The sequence below is a fragment of the Saccopteryx bilineata genome, chromosome 2, assembly GCF_036850765.1.
Source record: "Saccopteryx bilineata isolate mSacBil1 chromosome 2, mSacBil1_pri_phased_curated, whole genome shotgun sequence".
In the NCBI taxonomy this organism is placed as follows: domain Eukaryota; kingdom Metazoa; phylum Chordata; class Mammalia; order Chiroptera; family Emballonuridae; genus Saccopteryx; species Saccopteryx bilineata.
Window position 1 is genome coordinate 88,893,261 of NC_089491.1, and position 22,309 is coordinate 88,915,569.

The 22,309-nt window shown below is 37.1% G+C and overlaps 1 protein-coding gene across 1 annotated transcript in view; it reads right to left on the reverse strand.

Moving 5' to 3' along the window:
• CAAP1 (caspase activity and apoptosis inhibitor 1) overlaps positions 1-22,309 on the reverse strand; it is a 58,215-nt gene that overhangs the window by 9,275 nt on the left and 26,631 nt on the right. The window contains exon 5 of the mRNA XM_066257368.1: positions 6,633-6,706. Coding sequence (XP_066113465.1) covers positions 6,633-6,706 — 74 coding nt within the window. The remainder of the gene's footprint in view (positions 1-6,632; positions 6,707-22,309) is intronic.

Below are 22,309 nucleotides of genomic sequence, written 5' to 3' on the forward strand. Positions count from 1 at the left end.
AAAGAGACACATTAAAAAACAAGGAGGCTTCGACAACTTGCCTAGCCTCTGTCACCGGGGCTAGGGAACCTCGTCGGGCAGGATGTGCACTGTATTCAATAAAGCCTTTTAGCCTGACCTGTGGTGGCGCAGTGGATAAAGCGTCAACCTGGAAACGCTGAGGTTGCCGGTTCAAAACCCTGGGCTTGCCTGGTCAAGGCATATATGGGAGTTGATGCTTCCTGCTCCTCCCCCCTTCTCTCTCTCACTCTCTCTCCCCTCGCTATAATGAATAAATAAAAAAATATATTAAAAAAATAATAATAAAGCCTTTTATTATTCCACACACACACACAAAAAAAAAACAAGGCTTCCCACTTAGTATCATCATTAGTAAATTAGTAATAACTTATGAAAAGCTCAAAATAGTGAAAAAAGAAATGTAAATTCTTTAAGTGGCAATAATGGTTACACTACTTTTTACTTCAGCAATGACTTAATTTGATAGCACTTCCCCAAAATAAATTTTTAAAACCCCTTAAAAGAAATTAACTCATTTTGAGAAGTGGCATTCTGTGAATACTTATTTGTTATAGCTGGTCAAGGAGGTAAACAAGGGCTGGGAAGAAAGGAATCAGACTCATCCTTTTTCAGTGGTACATATGCTTCTCTGCTGCCAACTCCAGACAGCCTAGTAACACTATCTTTTCGGTCTCCCACTGCTTTCTAGCACTCATGCCTGCAATTCAGATCTACAAAGAAAGGGGCAGCACAGAGTTCATCTGCCAATCCCCAGATTTCTTCAACAACACATACATACACGGCAGGCATGGAAAACTCTTGGCCTACAAATGCTGCTTAATTAACTGATAATATTCATCCTCTCTTTTACAAAGCAATAAAAACCTCTGATGGCATTTTTATTACTGTATTTACTCTTTTAGCTATGGTTGTGAAGTTTTTTGTTTTGTTTTGTTTTACAGAGACAAAGATAGAGTCAGAGAGAGGGATAGATAGGGACAGACAGGCAGGAATGGAGAGAGATGAGAAGCATCAATCATTAGTTTTTCGTTGTGACACCTTAGTTGTTCATTGATTGCTTTCTCATATGTGCCTTGGACTGAGTAACCCCTTGCTCAATAGAGCCAGCGACCTTGGGTCCAAGCTAGTGAGCTTTGCTCAAACCAGATGAGCCCGTGCTCAAGCTGGCGACCTCAGGGTCTTGAACCTGGGTCCTCTGCATTCCAGTCCGATGCTCTATCCACTGCGCCACCGCCTGGTCAGGCGGTTGTGAAGTTCTTTTCAGCAAAACTCAACATCTTTTTAATTGAAAATTCATATCTCTTTATCCAAGTTCCTCTACTTATCCAACTTTGCTTCCCCTACTGTAGTACCAATCAGTACCACCTTAGAACAGCAGCAAAAACTAAAATTAACTGGGTTTTTTTCATTTATCCCTCACCTTAAGAACTCAAATGGGTTCATCTAGCTTTATATTTAATACCTTTGCTAATGAATAGCAAAATCTCTTACATTACATTTACAGTTCTAGAATTAATAAAGGAATAAGCTATGGCCATTACCAATTCTTTATGATAGTCTAAGACCCTGGTCGGCAAACTGTGGCTCGCGAGCCGCATGCAGCTCTTTGGCCCCTTGAGTGTGGCTCTTCCACAAAATACCACGTGCAGGTGCTACCTTAATAAGGAATGTACCTACCTATACAGTTTAAGTTTAAAAAATTTGGCTCTCAAAAGAAATTTCAGTCATTGTACTGTTGATATTTGGCTCTGTTGACTAATGAGTTTGCCAACCACTGGTCGAAGAGAATGGTCTCAACTTCACTATCTAAATAAACCTACCTGTGAAAACATTTATAAGTACCTAACACCCTTTTTTATTTAGTTATAAATTAATATGTACTATTACAATCATATATATATATATATATATATATATATATATCACCAGAAATTCTAAAAGGAAAGATTTAAATATATGTTTTTTAAAATATTTATTTACTTTAGAAGTTCTGGTGTTCTCCTTAGTCATTCTCTGGGAGTGTGTATAATCACACTGTGGTGACCAATGGTCAGAAAGGCTGAAAGAAGCCCAGAGAAAAGTTTCATCACATAGTTTAGCCATTGAAAACACTATTTTCCTATTAAATTCTACTTTTCAACTTCTTGAAGCTCTTGTTAAGAAGATAATTTTCAAAGATAATTCACTAACTTGTGAACTAGAAGGCTGAAATATAACTGCATAAAGGAATGATGTTTTTAAAAAAACAAGATGTCAATTTATAATGCTGTATACCTGAAACTTATATGTTATAAACCAGTGATTTTCAACCAGTGTGCCACAAGAATTTTTAAAACATGTAACACCTATTTGGTCAGGGCAATGACCTCTTTTCCCTTAGATTAGTAAATTTAAAAATGGCAACAGCCAACACAATAGTCATCTGATGTCAAGGAATCAAAATTATACCCCCTTCGTTTTTGGTCAGATCAGCAAAACATATATTTTTTGGTGTGCCACAAAATTTCAGTAATTAGTTTATGCGTACTGTGAGATGAAAAAGGTTAAAAATAGCTGTTTAAACCAGTCCTATCTCAATAGAAAAGAAAAATTAACAAAATTTGAGCCTAACCATAGCAAAACTCTGAGAAAGCCAATGTAAAAGATTCAGAGTAAGATGTAGTAAATGTCTTACTGATTCTGATAATTCTACATAACATATGGTTACAGATTTATTTTAATGACTATATTCAAATATCTGCAATTCAAGGAATGATCATACAACTTAAAGACTAAATCAAGTATCTTTTCCTCTAATAGAATAAAAAATGTAGAGCTAGAGAAAAAAAATGGTATATTTCATTCTGCTTCCATTAAACAATCTAAGAACACAAGTATTAAGCACTGTTCTCAAATGAAGACACTGCACTAGGCACTGGTATTTACAAACTCTGACAGCTAGAAAGTACATACTTCAAGATCCAGGCCAGCAAAACATTGCTTGAATCACCTTTACAACAGTGCCACCAAGTGGTCATTTAGGTAACCTGTGTTCAAACACCTTCAAAAGGCAGCCACTGCATTATCTGTTACTTGTGATTATTTGAAATAAACGGTCAAATGATAACTTTACCTGCTGGCCCCGTATATAATCATGCTTCTCCCTCACTTCTCTTCAAATAATTTCAAGTGACCTCAACTCTTATCTTGAATGTAAATATCCACATTTTCTTTCTTTTAAAAAAAATTTATTGATTTCAGAGGAAAGAGAGAAAGGCAGAAAGCATCAACTCATAGTTCTTTCTTGTATATGCCTTGACCAGGCAAACCTGGGGTCGTGAATCAGCAAGTCAATGCATCCCAGGTCAATGCCTTATCCACTGTGCCACCACAGGTCAAGCTAAATACCCATTTTTAACTTACATGGTTCTCCTGTACAGTTAAAAACTTTATCCTGACAACTTCTAAGAACTTAATTCTTGAAGTTATGAAGAATTTTCAGAATATTCCCTATTTGTAAACTCTAAAGCGACAATTTATGTATTGACCATTATATTAATATTACTGAATGTCTTAATTTATAGAAAAATATATAGAAAAAACTCAGTAGTAGCAGATATTTGATATTTTTAAAATATTTTATACACATTTAATACCTTTGATAAATAGCAGTTTTAATTTTGTTAACTATAGCACAAATAACTGATTTAGAAAATTTATACAAACATTATTATTTTAAAAGCTGAGCTAAATCTTTTCAATAATACAAGCCATGAAACCTCCAGAAATTAACATAATGCCTCAGGAATTAGACTCAGTGTTTCTACTACAACTGAACTGTCCTCTTACTAAAAATGAAGTAAAAAACCCAACAGAAGAATTTCTATTTTACTACAGTACCAATCAATCAACCTGTTGATTATATTTACATTTAAATGTTTGCACAACAAAGGTAAATCTTCAAGTATTAATCCATTATTAAAGTGTGATAGAAATTAGTGTACAATCTGATATTAATCTTTAGTTTCATGTTATTTCCTATCTGGAAGACGAATAAAACCAGTACAAAAAAAAAGAAGCCAACTTCAATTTAACTCATAGTTAATACTTATCAATATCTGAGTATTTTAGAAGCTGAAAAAACTGAAAATGTAATTTAAATAACGTGTCAGTATCATGCACCATTAATAGGTCATACAGTAAGATTTATTTTATTCTGGAAGAGCAAAGAGAAAACTCTACACTGCTTTATATTTTGGTCTACTGAACAAAAGGGCTACTTCAGTAAGTAAGCTTCATTGAATTTTCTTAAACAACCAAGCCATTAAAGAAAAAGACAATGCATTCATAGTGAGCATTATATTCTGTTTTTCTTGAACCCACTGCAAGCAAAAATAGCTAGCTAAGCAAAAAAAAAAAAAAAACAACAAAAAAGAGAAAATATTAAATCAATTTTGAAAGTTTTGCATATTAAAAATAGGTCATATTAATTCATTTAGAAAAATAGGCAATAATCTTTACTGAGCCTATTTCCAAGCAAGTTACTTGCTAGCTGATTCAGATTTCAGCTATACAAATATTTATCTGGAACTTGCTCTACAAAACTGAATTGTCTAAGTATGATAATATTTATTTCACTATGCAATAAAAAAAATTTTATATTTTAACCATTTTTATAGACATTTTTCTAAAAGACTTCACCTATTTCTATGCTTTCTTTTAAAAAAGAACTGAAATTGGATCTAACCATTTCCTGTAGATTTAGTCACACCGTGAACTGTGCTGCACAAAGGCCTGATTCTGCTTAGACCTTTTATTTTTCTCACCTCTGCTTGCTGTCATTTTTTGATGACAGTATGTTCTTGATGGTTCTGATGCCTATGTGAGAACCTAAGAATGGTCTATAAAACCTCCTGTGCCTAAAAATTTGATGTTTATCTGGCTACTCTGAGTTCTTCTTCTCTCCCTCTTTACCTCCCTAGCTGGTTTTCAAATGACTGAAGATACCATTAGAAAATCAAAGCAAAACCAGGATGATGACACATGGAAGGAAGTTCTAAAGAGCTCCCAGTGGCTGAACATGGAAGCATATTCCATTAGAGGGCAGCATTGTACTTTGTACAATGAGGTCTCCATTTCTTTTTCCCTGGGAACTGGAATCAGCCTGCCCATTCTAGATTTTTTCTATTCCTCTCAGTGTTTTTCAAATTCGGTGCCTTGGAAATTTTGTGTCAGCCTGAGAAAGAGTTAACCACCATGATAAATAACCCTTTCACGGACCTGCACAAAATTCCCAGTGTGCTGGCGGTTGAAAAACACTGTTGTTTTACAACGTTCTTCTGTCCACAGATGTTCGAGCAGCACAACCTCCACACTGTCTGCTCATTTGCTGCAAAGAGTAGAAATAAGGGCAAAAACAACAGCAATGTTCATATATATATATATATATATACACACACACACACACACACACACATACATATATAAATGTATATATATAGTGCAAGAGCTATAAGACTATGATTACATTTTATAAAGATTATGTGTGCTTTGCATTATTTTTATATGACAAATAAATGTAAATGAAAACTATAAATCTGAGTTCATGTCTGTGAAGGGTGCTCAAAGTAGTCAGAATACAAAGATAATTTTCTCTGGCTATTTGAAATAGAATTTCTGAAAAACATTGGAATTCTCAAGAACATCAGAAATATTTATGAACCCCATAGGACAACAGTTAAAATTATAGAATATCTAGACTTTGTTCTCTCTATATAAATGGAATGAATCATAAAAGTAATTATCCAGTATTATTTTTCACTTTGTTAACCACAGCTAATTAAAAAAAAATTCTGCCTAAATAATGTAATAACTTGCTTCTCTCTAGCAAGTAAGTTTCTATAGTTCAAGCTTTAGAGAAACTATCCTAAGTTATCAAATATGAATAGTTTACATAGGAAGTAATACAACCCTTTTAGCTGCAACAGTTTATCACTGCTCTGTAGTAGTTTTAGCAAGAAAGAGAAAAATGTGTTTTTTGAATAAGTATTAAAAATTTATTTTACTTTCAATTTCCCCAACTAAGATGAGAAGAAACAAATAAAAATACATCTACAAGATTAGCTCTATTGATCTACATGGCTTGAATACATCCCAAATTGCTACTTTATTTCTGAAGGTGGTTTTATCAAAAAATACTAATTTATAGAATATAATAATTAAGAAAGTCAACAAGGACAAAACATTGCTAAAAAAGTTATTTTAGAAGACTTAATTTTTTCCACGTATTTCACATACCTAGCTTTGGATTAGTTAACATATAAATATTTCTAGTATCTTATAGCTAAGATATATAATAAAGATTAGCAAATTAAAACTATGTATTTATGATGACAACTTTCTGGTAGCATCTGTTACTATATTATTACTAAGGCAGAACTAACTACTCCAGTGGCTAAAAAGCTCATAAAACAAAAGATGTATTCTTTACTCTTTTGATCTTAGATCAAATAAATTTTTCTGTCTCCTATCTGTAAAATGAGGGTAAAATGAATCACTGTGAAAATTTATTATTGGTAAATGCTTATGTTCTTCAGGTAAAGTTATATAAAAATTAAGTACTTGATTCATACCTGGTTTTAATTCCAAACCTTCAGGTTGCTTGTTCTCTCTCAGGGATGAAGTAGAATCTATAGAGATGTCCTGTCTGAGAAATAAAAATAAATAAAAATCAATGTTAAAACTACATTCAATCAAATAATATTTAGAACTCTGTATCCAAGAATTAAGTTAGACACTTGGGAAGACACAATGAATTCTTCTAAGGCCCCCAGGGTATAATATAGTGCACTCTATATTATAGAGAAACTCAGAAACATGCTTACAAGAGTAGAAACAGCAGCTATAAACTACTACCAATTTAAGTAGTCTACTTCTTTGAAATATCAAGGGGCAAACCTAAAAGGAGTAAGTTTTTCTCCTTTCCAATACTCTTCATGGTAGCTAAAGGGAGAAATAAGTCACAGATGAATCCACTAATTTTTCAAGTTCAACTATTAAATTTAATGGGCACTCTGTAATTCATTAGGGTAATATTAGTTGAAATTCAAAGTATTTTATATTCATTTAATTTTGTATCTCAAATGCTTTGTTGTCTATAGTACATGAGACACACATATTTTGTATGTAATATACATACATAATCAAAGTAAATAAATTAATTATAAGAACATGCCCTAAAAAACTTCTGATTCACCATGTCCTACAGTGGAGCTGCAAACTAAACTAATGTTCTTTCTTAGAGGGCGTAACACCCATCTTAATATTAATGCTACAAATAGTTTTCAGCAAAAGTCAAATTTATTAAATTTAAATATTCAAAATAGCTAATTTCTTTAAAATAAACGATTTACTTCTCATATTTTTTTTACACAAACCCTAAAATTAATTTACTAAATGTATTTAGAACATTTTCCTACTCACAAAAACTATTTGTATCCACTTAATAACAAATTCCTTAAATTATGAAAAAATAAAGATATCATTTTTTTGAAAAATTTAAAATATTCTTTAAGTCAAATATTTGGAACTTACATGTTTGTTCCATATTAAAACTCTATTAATACAAGAACAAACTCAAATAGAGACTACAAAAGAATTTGAATTTGCTATTAAATTATAACATCTAAGAGATTTATAATTGAGATAACTGTTTTGTATATTTCTTTCTATCTCATATCACCTACTCAGATTTTCTCCTTTCACCAGAATAACTAGTAGATCCCAGGGAAGATATCAACAATACCTCTTGGCAATCCAGGGCAGAGTGAATGTCAATATACTGCATCAAGAGCTTTCTAAGGAATCAGGTTAAAATGTGCTATCTCAAGCCTTATGGTAAAATTAGATTTTACCTACTGCAAGTATTAATCTACGTATCTTCCTTTAAGAGAAAATGTTTGTTCTTACACATCCTTGAAGGACACTGAATTCTTCTTTTAAACATATACAACTAAATTTACAAAAAAAAGATTTCAACAAAAGTATATATAATGTAACACCAACATTAAAAAAGTGCCATGAGCATATGAAACACCCTAAGGAAGACACATCCCCCATGCAATAGTCTAGCTGAGAATGATAACCTATATCATGAGGAATCAAACTGAAAATGGAAATGAGTGATAATTATTAAAAGGAGGGGGGCTGTGGACATATTCCAGTATAAAGGAGACTAAAGAAACATGACAATCCAATGTTAGAGTATTTGACTTGAGACTACTGAACTGGAGGGGGGAAAAGACATTATTAAGTCAAATGAGAAATTAAAATACCAATGGTAGATTGAAAAAAGTATTATATCAATGTTAAATTACTGAAGTTGAATTTACTGCTATTATACAGTATTGTGTTATATAAAATAGAGTATCATTATCCTCAGGAAAAGCACAATGTATAGTAGTATACATTTGGGGGTAAAGTCTTTGGATGTACGTAACTTAGCCTCAAATGTTTCAGGAAAAAACCCACACATACATTGATATAGAGAGAAGGGATGCACACAGGATAAAATGTTAGTGACAGGTAAATCTAGGTAAAAGGCACAGGGATGTTTCTTGTATTGTTCTTACTCTTGTGACATTTTATTAAGACTGAAATTATTTACAAACAAAAATCTTTAATGAACAACAATAATGCAATAAAATGCATTATTTTACACATTATTTTATTTTCTCTGTGAAAGCCCCTTAAATTCCTTTTGAATAAAACTGAATCCCTGTATAATCACTATCTGCTTTCATAAATAATTTATTTTAGTGCCCAAAGTGAACTTCTATAATGTTCTGTTTTATCTTAAATTGGGTTTAATCAGCTATTGAAGAAAGTGATCAAAAGAATTTCAAACAGTAGGTGCAGTACACCACCTTGTGTCTGTAAAGTAAAAAGGTAGATGATCTTTTACATCAGTACTATCTACAGTTGAAAAAAATTTCAGAAAATAGTTTGGAATTTTAAAATATAGCTAAATTTTCTAAGATGTAGACTTTGAAACTATAATTATCATATACTACATTTAAGTTCTCTAATACAACTCAAAGATCTTCACCTAAGAACATAAAAAGATATACACAAAAATGGAAATGTCTTAAAGTATCAGGAAACTACATGTATACAAGGTCTTTTTATTTCTAGTTTTATAAAAATTAAAAAACAAATCTATCCCCAAATGATAAGACAAACTAGGTGTCCGAATTAAAAACTAAAATATATATATATTTAAATGACATTTAAATATTTGTATTAAACAGTTTAAATCTATATCAGAACTTTTATAACAACTGGGGAGAAAGAAGAGCGAGAGAGAAAAAGCTGTAGGAAGCAAACATTGCTAAATCTCGTTTGGGTTAAGAATTTTGCAGTGAATTTTTAACATTTTTTTTTTTTTATTAAAGATTTGTCTGTGAGCCAGATGCAGCCATCAAAAGAGCCACATCTGGCTCACGAGCCATAGGTTCTTGACCCCTGCTATATGTCAACTGTAATTGAAAAATAAGTTTATAAAATGAAAACACACACACAATGGGATTAGGAGCCTGAATACTGGGCTTAAATCTTGGCTCCACATTATACCAGCTGCGTGACCTTGGGCAAGTTACTCAACCTCTCTGGGGCTCATCTGTTAATAACAAAAAAACAAAAATAAGTACAGTAACAGTTTCCCTCCCCCATCAGCTGGCTGTGAGGGTGAAATTCAATGGGCTTGTAACAGGCTCAGTGCCATCCCAGACACAAGGCAGGCAGTCATGAAACGTAACCTACTATTTATTTTACACAACTCACGCTGCCACAGGTATGACTGCTGCAAGGTGAATGTTCCCTTCTAAATCAGGGTCCCTTTGGGGCCAGAGAGCTGCCACACCCTCTGCATTCATTTTCTAGGGCTTCCACAACCAAGTACCACAAAGTGGGTGCCTTACACAGAAAAAGTTCTGGAGACTGGGAGTCTTAAGATCAAGGTGTTGGCAACATTGGTTCCTTCTGAGGCTGTGAGGGAGAATCTGTCCTGCCCCTCCCCCAGCTTCTGGTGGTCACTGGTGGACATTCTCTGGCTTGTAGATGCATCACCCCAATCTCTGCCTTCGTGTTCACAAGGTTTTCCCCATGTGCATGTTTTTGTGGCCAAATTTTCCCTTTGTATAAGAACATCAGTTATATTGGATTAGGAGCCCCTCCACCTCATTTTATCTTGATCACCCCTGTTAAGACCCTAATCTTCAAAGTCACAGTCTAAGGCACTGGGGGTTAGAACACAAAAGTATCTTTTTTTGGGGAGGGGGACACAGTTCAAACCATAACAGCCCCCCAGTTCGCTTCTTGCCGGGTAAATTAGGTATCTCGATTAGGTGTCTAGGCATCTCAATTTTCCCCTCATTTAATCCCAGGACCCTGACACCGCTGCAGAGAGACTGGCCCAGACACAGGCTGAGCTCTAGAAAGTCTGGGAATGTGATGAGAACTTGGGGCTCAGCTGAAAGTTCGGGAGCCAACCCCGGATAGTGCCCAGCTCCACCCTTCTCTGTGCCTCTGCCAGGCCTGAAAACCTAGGAGGGGCCCACAGCACACCGTCGCGCCCCTGGTTGCACACTGTGGCCGCTTACCTCCCCTCCCCTGCATCAAGTCCCTCACAAGCCCTCACTGCCCCCAGGGAGGCCTTAGGCCCTGGAATTTCTCACTGACTCTCTGCCCTGCCCCCAAGATGGCAGAGAGCCACGCTGCACAGTTGAGGCCGAGTGGCAGCTGAAGAGGCCAGAACAGGAGCTGGTGGAATAGTGAGGACAGAGGGAGCACGTGGGAGAAACCCCACTCCCCTCACAAAGATGTTCACCAGGCTCCGCCCTTTCCCCTTTGAGGCAGGTGGGGGGGCATCTGAAGACCAGCTCTGTGTTCCTGAGGGAGCACCACCGGCCTGGTGCTTGCTGTCCTTCCTGGTTTGCCTTCTCCCTTTGGAGGAAGGGACACAGAGATGAGGCAGGAGAGCGTGTGGTTGCGTGGTTTAAGGCCTTGGGCCCCAGGCTTTGGACTTTTCAGAATGAGTTCTCATTCCCTTGTGCCTTGGATCACGTATAGTCCCCATTTTACAGGCTGGAAAACTAGCCAGAAATGGTCGGGAATCTTCTCTCCTAGGTCACACAGCAAAATAGCAGCTAAGGCCCCTGGCCTCCGAACCTGTCCCAGAGGAGTGTTTTTCTTATTTCACACTGCCTGCCCTGAGCTTGATGACATGATTGTCTTCCTAGCCAGTGGCAAGGTCGGCTTAGGGTGGACGTCCCCCTGGAGGTCATCTGGACATTTTTCTTTTTCTGAATCTTCCTCCCCAGCCTGCTGTGTGCTGCCCAACCCCTCCAGAGCTCTGCCACGCCCCGAGACCCTCCCTCCATACAGCCTGAGCGGAAGCAGAGTTCTGCAGGGGGAACTCGGTGGCAGGGTGGAGGACAGGACTTCTCTGGAATCCTTTACCAGCACTGTCTTCTGCCCTCCCTGTTGAGCCCACCTGAGCCGCTAGGCCCCTTCCTGGGATCACTGGGCTTGGGACGGGACACATACGACGTAGGAACTGCTGAAGACGCTGGATTCCAGGGATGGCAGATGCAGCCAGTATTTCCCAGCAAGTAAGACTGGGATGGAGATTTGGGTCTGGCCCATGGGTCTCCTGCACCAAGACGTAGACCTGACCTTTGGGATGGTCATCTTCCCTTGCTCTGTGGCCTGGGTGGCAGGGTGAGCCGGTCTTAGGAGAGGAACGCCGTCCCTGGGCTACGCCTCTGGGTGCCAGAGCCTTCCAGAGGCCAGCCCCACCCTCGCCGCCCGTGGCTCCCCACACAGCCTGGGGTCCCAGAGTAAATCCTTCTCCTTTCTGCAGACGGGGGCCTGCATGGTTGGGTCCCTCGCCAGGGAAACATGCCCAGCGGGCTACACACCAGACGCTGCTCTCCCAGAAGACCCCTCCCCGCTTGCTCTGACTTGCCCCTGTCCCGTGGCACAGAGGCCCACCACACCCCCCTCGGCCTTCTGGTCTGTCCTTGTGTCCCAGCTGCCCCGGGTCTGTACCTCCCTGTCTCCAAGCGCAGCGATGTCCCGTTTCCCAGTCCTGCTACCTTGCTTGGTCCCTCTCCCCTACCCTCCAATGGTGACCCCGAACCTTCTCTGCCAGAAGCCTAAGCCACCAGCTCCCCGTCCCTTCTGGGCAGAGAGCGGGGTACCGGTCTCATTCAGACTCAGGCCCCACGCACCCTGCAATGATTTTTGTAGTTTTTCCATTAAGAAAAATAAAAAACTTGTTTTATTTTCCTAGTTTCCTTATCCAATCTGAAATACTTAATTTACAATCTTGACCTTGAATTACAAGAGAGTCCTACACCTGTATCTGGGACTTAAGTGCTTAAACTAGTATTAGTCCAAATGTCTTTCTTTTACCCCCAAAACAGTTTCACTTTCGATCCTTTCTATGACCCAATGAATTTGTTTTTTAAATGAGAGTAATACACTGGAGAGGTCTGCAGAACTTAAGAACCACCACAGATGTGAATTACTAAATGTTTAAAATATATTTCTACACAGAAAAAGAAAGTCAACTTATTGTCCAAATAAAAAATACTGAAAGGATACCTCAACAGAAGGATAAAGAAACTGGACTAAACCAGCCCGGTTCTTCCCGTTTTAGCAAGTCAAGTGACAAAGTATCAGACAAACTGACATAACAGAAGGTAGGTAGATGCTGATTTTCTCCACTCTCCTGGGAGAAAAAAATAGAGGCCGAATGAAGCCAGCTTATCATCCTATGATCTTTCTACTATAAAAAAATAAGAGACAGACCTGACCAGGCGGTGGCAAAGTGGACAGAGTGTCGCCCTGGGATGCTGAAGACCCAGGTTCCAAAGGTCGCCAGATTGGGCACAGGGTTGCCAGCTTAACCATGGGATCATAGACATGACCTCATGGTCTCTGGCTTGAGCCCAGAGGTTGCTGGCTTGAGTCCAAAGGTCACTGGCTTGAGCAAGGGGTCATTAACTCAGCTGGAGCCCCTTGCAAAGGCACATACGAGAGGCAATCGATGAACAACTAAAGTGTCATACTACAAGTTGATACTTCTCATCTGTCTCCCTTACTGTCTGTCTATTCGTCCCTGTCTCCATCTCTCTCTTGCACACATGCTAAAAATAAATAAACAAACAATTAAAGGCCCAAACATATGACTCAACAATTAACTTCTAGGTATTTATGTTACATATAATCACGAAAGAACATATTACTTATATACAGAGATATTCATATGATTTGTAGGAACAAAAGATAGTAAAGGACTTAAATGTTTGCTGACAGACTGTTTATGTTTTGCTATATAACAATGGAATGGTTAGCATACAGGTATATACATAGGAAACCTTATATGAACTAGAAAGAACAATATCCAAGACATATTATATGGAAAAGATATGGAATGGACAAGGTACGAAACAGTTTGCACAGAACACTACGCATAAACATATATATATATATAAATAAAAGGTCTACTGGAAAGTTTTGCCCGTTTCTATCACAAGTTTCGACACGTAAGCACGTTTATTTGGCGCATGTGTGCCTCTCTATTTTTATCACTTAATGTATAATACTGACATAGCAAATTAATTAAAACAAAGTTGATTCACGTTAGTCTTATGTGTGAAGCTATACTGTACCCATGGCTACTGATAAAGTTCATTTACACCACTGTATTTGATACGAATTTCAACAAGGAAGAAATGCTACAGAAGTATGTAGAAATTTATTGAAAGTGTTTGGTGAAGGTACAGTTTCTAATAGGACATGCAGAAGATGGTTCAAAAAATTCGAAACAGGTGATTTCGATCTTTCTGATAAGTCACATTCTGGGCGACCATCTTTGATCAATAATGATGTTGTTAAGACCATGTTGGAGGAAGATCCTTTTCTGACAACATTGGAGATCGCAGAAAGGCTTAATTCAGCTTAGCAAAGCATTTCGGACCATATTTGGAAGATAGGATTGGTGTGGAAATATATTATTTAATAAAGTTTATTGACAGTAAGAAAAATTTGTATTTTGTTTTATTCCAAAAACGGACAGAACTTACCAGTAGACCTTATATATATATATATATATAAACTTATGGAATATTTCTAGAAGGATACACAGAATACTGGTTTACTGTGGTTGCTTATATAACATGAGGAAAAGAAAAAGAGAAAGTCTTATTTTCATTGTATATGTTCTAAATTTATTGTAGCATTAACCATTCAAATAAGTTAGCTGTTAAATATCAGACAACAGTTAAATGCCTATGTGGGGAAATGTCCTTATTTTCTGGATATTCTAAAATAAATATTTAGAATCAAGATATCAAACATCTACTTTAGAATACCTCTCAAGAAAACAGAAGCAGATATGAAAAACTGTAATAACTGTTATATCTAGGCAATAGGCGTACAGGGGTTTCATTATATTATCCAAATACAGTGAAATCCCTTTTATCTCAGATAGTAATGTCATTTACCTAAAAAACTTTTATTTTTTTAAATTTATTTATTTTCTTACAGAGACAGAGAGAGAGTCAGAGAGAGGGATAGATAGAGACAGACAGGAACAGAGAGAGATGAGAAGCATCAATCATCAGTTTTTTGTCACAACACCTTAGTTGTTCATTGATTACTTTCTCATATGTGCCTTGACCGGGGGGCTATAGCAGACCAAGTAACCCCTTGCTCAAGTCAGCCACCTTGGGTCCAAGCTGGTGAGCTTTGCTCAAACCAGATGAGCCACACTCAAGCTGGCGACCTCGGGGTCTGGAACCTGGATCCTCCGCATCCCAGTCCGACGCTCTATCCACTGCGCCACCAACTGGTCAGGCTGTCTTGTTTTTTAATTAAGTGAGAAGCACGAAGGCAGAGAGACAGACCACTTCATGTGCCCAACTGGGATCCACCCTGGCAACCCCCGTCTGGGGTTAATGCTCTGGCCATCTGGGGCTGTTGCACCTTTACTCAACAACCGAGCTATTTTAGTGCCTGAGGTAAGGTCATAGAGCCACCCTCAGCACCCGGGGCCAACTTGCTCGAACCAATTGAGCCATTGCTGTGGGAGAGGAAGAGAGAGAGCAAGAAGGGGGAGAGGAAGGGGTGGAGAAGCAGATGATGGCTTCTCCTGTGTGCCCTGACCAGGAATTGAACCCGGGACATTCACATACGAGGCTGACATTCTACCACTGAGCCAACCAGTCAGGGCAAAAACTTTTTTTATTAACACAGGGAAAGACTTTAAAGTTATATATATAATTTAGGCATTTTAGGTTAACATAGAACAGAAATTACCTTCATTTATCAATCTTATAATCTAAGGCCAAAGCCTTACCTTGAATATGAATCTGTGAAAAAGAGTTCAGTCTAGGCCCTGACAAGTTAGCTCAGTGGATAGAGCGTCGGCCTGGCATGAAGACATCCAAGGTTTGATCCCTGGTCATGACATACATGAGGAGCGATCATCTCCTTCTCTCTCCCTCTCTCCCCCTTCTCTCTCTCTCCTCCTCTTGCAACCAGTGGCTTGAATGGTTTGAGCGTTGGCCGTGGCACTAAGGACAGCTAGGCTGGTTATATTGCTATTACCCCACACCTAATTGACAACTTTTTAGCAACTCCTCTGAATTTTTCCAAAGCATTAAACTTAATCAACTATTCTTTTCATATTGCTACTTCATCTGTGTATACATTGAATTAAATTATGCAACTAATATAACTGAAGTGGAAACAAACATGAGTGACTCTTGGTAAGCCAATAGTTCAAATGTTGGGAGAAGTACACAGGAGTATCAGAGAAGAGTCATAACATGTTTAACACACTGTGACCACCAGTGAATTTATTTTTCAAAGGAAACAAAAAGGGCAATTAATACAATGAATTATGTTAAGAGATGAAGAAACTCTTAAAGTTTTAAAACAGAGATGTGGGAACAGCAGAAAAAAAGGGGAAAAAATGCCAGCTAACATCTAACCTAGTGCTGGAACAGCAGGATAAGCAGTAAACTGACAGAAAAATCACAATAGATAGTTTCAAAATTAGGTTTCTGTAATACAAAGAACATGAAACTTTATGTGTATCTATGTAGGGACAGTTACAAAACAATGCTTCCTAAGTCCCTCAAAGTTCACCATGGGAACACAGTTGCAGTTCAAATGAAAATTCCATTTAAAACATGAGAAGCTCACTGTCTTCTATTCTAAGAATTGTTTTAGATTCTGGAGAGGTTCTTAACCTTAACATTTAAAGTAACTAGGTCGAGACTGCTTCAAAGTTACCAAGTTGGGAGAAGTTGGGTAGAGGGAAGGGGGGGGGCAGAGCAGGTGATAGGGATACAAGGGTTCACTGTACATTGAAAATTTCCGTAACAGTTAAACAAACAAACAAACAAATAAGTAACTGGTATAAAACCCCACTATAAATTCCTAAGTGGGTTTTGTGAGTTGGATGAATCACAGGTCAATTTTTAAGATTTTACTTATCAATTTTACAGAAAGGAGAGCTAGAGAGAGAAAGGTGGAGGTGAGGAGCAGGAAGCATCAACTTGTTGCTCCTCCTATGTGCCTTGACCTGGCAAGCCTGGGGTTTTGAACCAGCAACCTCAGCATTTCAGGTTGACGCATAATCTACAGGTCAGACCGAATCGCAGCGAGCCCAGGTCTTAGGTCTACCTGAGGACTGTTTTTGTATCCACTGATAGAAATGCTTACTTATTTACTGCAGATTTATGCTACCCATTAATCCAGTTTTCCAGAGCACTATGTATTTTATTCAAATATTTTATTGCACTGAAATTTAAGAGCAGTTTGTAGAGGACTATTTTTTTTCCAAATTTCAGGTTTTATTGACACTTACTGAAAGTTTAGCACTTGACTGAATGTCATTGCCCCTTTGAAAGTTATTTATATTCACATATTCATGTAATGTATGTTACTTGTTGAAACAAATCAAATTCTTAGTACTCTACTGACTGAGTTAAACCCACTAGATAAATTTTTCATTTTTCTTCCATTCTCACATCTCTTAAAGGGTCTAAACTGATAACTGACTGTAAACAGAAGTAAACAGGAAGCTACTCATTTTAAAGGCTAGAATAACTTGTAGACCATTTTAAAAACATAACTATTATAATTATTAATATCTAGTATATTGTAACTAATAATCAGCACATTGTAAATAATAACTTGTTCTAAATGACACCAACTTGCTCTTTTCAACCACTTATATTTTAATACTTATGTATACCATTTTAAACAAAAACTGCTAACATTTCAGATTTTAAAATGATAGAAATTTAAAAATAATTCTTACCAAAAAAATATTCACTTTAAAAAACAATTCCTTGTGAATTCTGCTATTTACATATTTCAGTGAACATAAAATGGTTCAATTAATATGTGTTACTTAAAATCCCTAAGACCTATTTAGGATTATCTTATTTTTTTTAAAGTTAATCATCTAAAATTGGAATGGAATAATAACTATACTGCTCAAAAAAATTAGGGGATATTTTATTGATTCAAATTAATTTTGAAATATCCCCTAATTTTTGTGAGTGGTATACAAGTATTTTAGAACATCTCCTTCCTCTGCTAAAAAAAAGTAGCAGTGACTAGGAGCAGTAGTTCCAGGACACTCACAAAGAACCTGCTTCATAGTGTACCTTCTTTTGAAAACCTGGATTTTTAAGTTTCTTTTTTTTCTAGAACTGTGACATTATCTCAAAATTGCTTATCTGCTGGGAGATACAGCTTCATTTCTACTGATATCTCCCTAAATATCATTTACTAAAAGTATATTAATTTAAAATTCATAAAAAGTTATTAGAGCAATTCTAAAATATTGCTAAGATTTCCCTAAAGTGTATTTTATTCTTTATACATAAAATCTCAATCCTGATTCTTTGATTGCACTATTCAGGACTTAAATTTCATTATAAACATATTCCTTAGAGCATAATCACCTCACATTATAGGACGAGCTAACACCCGCTCCCATTTTTAGTGCTACTTTAGCTACAAATCAAGCTCCTTTTCAAAGCACATCACAAATAGAGATAGCACCCTAATCCCAGGACCTCATATTCCTTATTACTTAAAATTGTCATTTTTCTTAAGCAACTGTCATAATATGTAACATCTGCCAATCTTTTCCCAATATCTAAGAGTTTAAAAACTTTTTAAAAGTATAAAATCACAGATGCTAAAGATTTTAGAATATCTATATATTGCTTTATAAACTCACTCATTTGCTTACTTAATGTGAACTAAAGTGACAATCCCATCCCTCACCTTCTCTGAAATGAAAGGACTTAGAAACTATGGATGTTTTATCTTCATATTTACTAAATCTCATTCCTATAAGTTATGCTAAAATTCATTATTTTCAAGCAGTAAATTGTCAACTATTTCTTATAACTGCCACGTTTTTGTTATTTTAAATAGTAAAAAACAATTACAACATAAAATAACAGTAATCAAATAATCTTTCAAACAGCAGTAGAGCCCTGGCCAGTTAGCTCAATGGACAGTGTCAGCCTGGCATGTGGAAGTCCCAGGATTGATCCCCGGTCAAAGCACACATGAGGAGAAACCATCTGCTTCTCTTCCTCTCCCTCTCCCCCTTCGTTTCTGTCTAAAATCAATTAATTATAAAAAAAGAAAAAAACATAGCAATAGAAATCAAGACTTTGGGAAGAAAAAGATACATTTGAAAGCTGAGAGGATAAATATAATGACCATATAAAAAGCTGGCAATGCCTGACCTGTGGTGGCAGTGGCTCAAGCATTGACCTGGAACGCTGAGGTCACTGGTTCAAAACCCTGGGCTTGCCTAGTCAGGGCATATGTGGGAGTTGATGCTTCCTGTTCCCCGCATCCCCCCCCCCATCTCTCTCTCTCTCTCTCCTCTCTAAAATGAATAAAATATTTTTAAAAATAAATAAAAAAATAAAAAGCTGGCAATGTAAGAAGATAATTTTGCAAAACTAGAAATAGTTAAAAACATTTTTTACTTATGCATAAACATTTGTGTGTACTTATTAAAACTTTTAATGGTTTATAAGCAATTTAAATTGCATGACCTTATTAAATACCACATATATATTTATATATATGAACACGCGCACGCGCGCGCGCACAGACACACACACACACACACACACAGAGTCCTCATATTGAAAGTTGTCACTTTAGGGTAGCTTAAGGCAGTTCTATTAATATTATGTCCTTTCTGATAAAAACTATAATAAAAGAGCATAGGTTGGTGATTAAAAAAATATACCAAAATTTTCATCTACTGTATTTTTGATAACATCAATTGCTTTATCTAGATCTATTTGAAACTATTTTGTTCATCAAAGTTGGCATAAAAAGATAAAGTGTATGTTTCAGTTGATAAAACACTGACAAACTGATATAACTGGTTCCAAGGCCAGCCTCTGCTCTTTATGTATTTTCCCTTCAGCATCTCATTATACAGACCCTTTTTATATTAAACATTCAGACGAATTTCTGTGTGGCATACCGAAATATCTATGCCATACAAAAAGAGAGTAGCTACACTCAACACCGACTATTTTTTTGTTCTCCCAGAAGTTGCTTGATCTGATTTTTCAAACAATTAAGAAATACAGATTTTAGTGTGCAACCATTTGGTTTTTAAATGTTGGATCCATTGAAAAAAATTAATTGTTCAGATCAAACAAAACATCTGTGATGGCTCTTGGCAACCTATCTGTAACTTTGGCTTGTTTCTACATTTTAACAAGCACCTTGCATTAGTTTTCTGTTGCCACTGAACAAATTACTACAAATTTAGTGACCTAAAACAACATGAATTTATTCTCTTACAGTTCTGGAGGGCAGAAGTTCCAAATAAATCTTAGGGCACTAGAATCAAGATGTAGGTAGGGCTGCCCTCCTGGAGGCTCTGAGGGAGAAATCCATATTCTTGTCTTTTCCAGGTTCTAAGAGGCCACCTGCATTTCTTATCTTGTAATTCCTTTGTTCACTTATTTTTTGTATTTTTTTATTTTTCCGAATTGAGAAGCCAGGGGCGGGGTTGTTGGCAGACAGATAGACTCGCACGTGCCTGACCGGGATCTACCCAGCATGCCCACTAGGGGGCGATGCTTAGCACCTCTGGGGCATCGCTCCGCTGCAACCGGAACCATTCTAGCACATGGAGCCATCTCAGCACCAGGCCAACTTTGCTCCAATGGAGCCTTGGCTGCAGAAGGGGAAGAGAGAGAGAAAGAAAAAGAGAGAAGGGAGAGGGGGTAGGGTGGAGAAGCAGATTAGAGCTTCTCCTGTGTGCCCTTGCCGAGAATCGAACGCAGGACTTCCACTCGCCAGGCCAATGCTTGACTGCTGAGTCAACCGGCCAAGGCCAACTTTGTTCACTTTCAAAGTGCATTACTTCAACCTCTGCTTTCAGCATTCCATCCCTTTTGAACTTTTTCCTTCTGTCCTCCCTCTTATAAGGAGTCTTGTGATTATATACTGGTCCCACCTAGATAATCCAGGGTAATCTTCTTATATCAAGAGCCATGATTTAATCACATGAGCAAAGTCCCCTTTTCCACATAAATTCACAGTCTTAGGTTGTGCAGATCAGGATATGGACATCTCAGTGGAAAGGTCATTAGTGTCTACCATGTATGTGCTCTAGAAGAGTTTTTTTCCTAGATTCTTGAGACTTCTTTTACATAGATAGTTGTGTCATGGTCTGAATGTTTGTGTTCTTCCCTAAATTCATATAGTGAAATCCTAACCCTCAAAGGTGATTGTTTTAGTGGGTAGTTCTTTTGGAGGTAAATAAGTCATGAGGTTGGAGACATCCTGATGTTGGAGTGTTGGGCAAATGAGTTTGTAAAATCTGTATTTTCTGGTTTTGCTCACTTTTATTGTTAAAAATGGCACTGCCCACGTGGGGCAGCTGATTACCTTTATGCTTGGGAATGGGCTTGGTTATGCTAATGAGTGCTGGAGGAGGGACTTTTGTGCCAAAAAGTTTTAAAAGGTGGAGGCAAATTTGGGAGAAAACCACATTGTTTCAGAGAGAGAGGCCACATGATTGCAGAGGAGAGGCAGCCAAGATGGCAGAGAACTAATTGAAGGAGAAGCCAATTTGTGCAGAGAGAAGATGGGGAACAGAGGTGAATAAGGCTGCTGGGGCCTCTGATTCTAGGAAAAAAACGGAAAGAATGGGTTTTGGTGCCCATGTATTTATTTTCACTCATTGGACGGTACGAGTCTAGAATAAAGGAAAATGGCCCATCAGTTATTGGCTCTGTTGTTTTATTACTGTCTGTTCAAATTAAATGAGAACCTGCATGGGCCAGGCAGCTGTGATGGTGGCCATGGCTACTGGCCCTATGTGGAGCAGTGAACTAAAATAAACAAATAAGAGGATGAATACCCTCACTACCTACATATTTTAAAACTCAACAGCTTTTAGATTAAAGAGGAATTATAAACTAAAAACTGACAACCAGTTTTATGGGATACAGCTAAAGTGGTACTCAGAGGAAAATTTGAACACTAAATATATATTACTAATCCACAAATAATTAAAATGAACTAATTATCCAATTCAAGAAGTTAGAAAAGAAAATAAAAAAATAAAAGTATATAGGTAATGGCATACCCTTAGGGTAAAGGCCGTACCCTTTCTTTCTGAAACAGGAATGTCTATCTACTTTCATCATTCCCATTCAACAATGCACTGGGGTCCTAACAAGTCAATAAGGTAATAATAATAAAAAAAATTAAAGTGTCAAAAAACAAAATTCAATCAAATAAATTTGAAGATCAAATTGGCTTTATTATGTGATTGACGAAACAGGCCGAATCACATTTAGCAAGCAAAAGTGGGCTCAAAGACCTTGTACAAAAAAAAGTTTTTATAGGAAGGTAGGGCAAGGGGAGGTATTAGCAAAAGAAAAGAAAGGATTATTTTTAGGTTAGGATACTTGGAGGCAGGGGAAAAATGGCAAGGGTTTTATCATGTAGTTTGCCTCTTCTTTATTGTGGTGCTGGTTGGGGAGGTGGAGAGAAGAATGGTAATGAACAGGGCCCACATGACAGATTACCTTACCAGGGCTTGACTAGAAAATTCCAGACTGATTAATGAAGATCAAAACTGCAATTAGGTCAAGTATTAAATCTAGGTTTGGTATCAATTACTCTAACATTATATTACTGTAACAGTCTCGTAGGC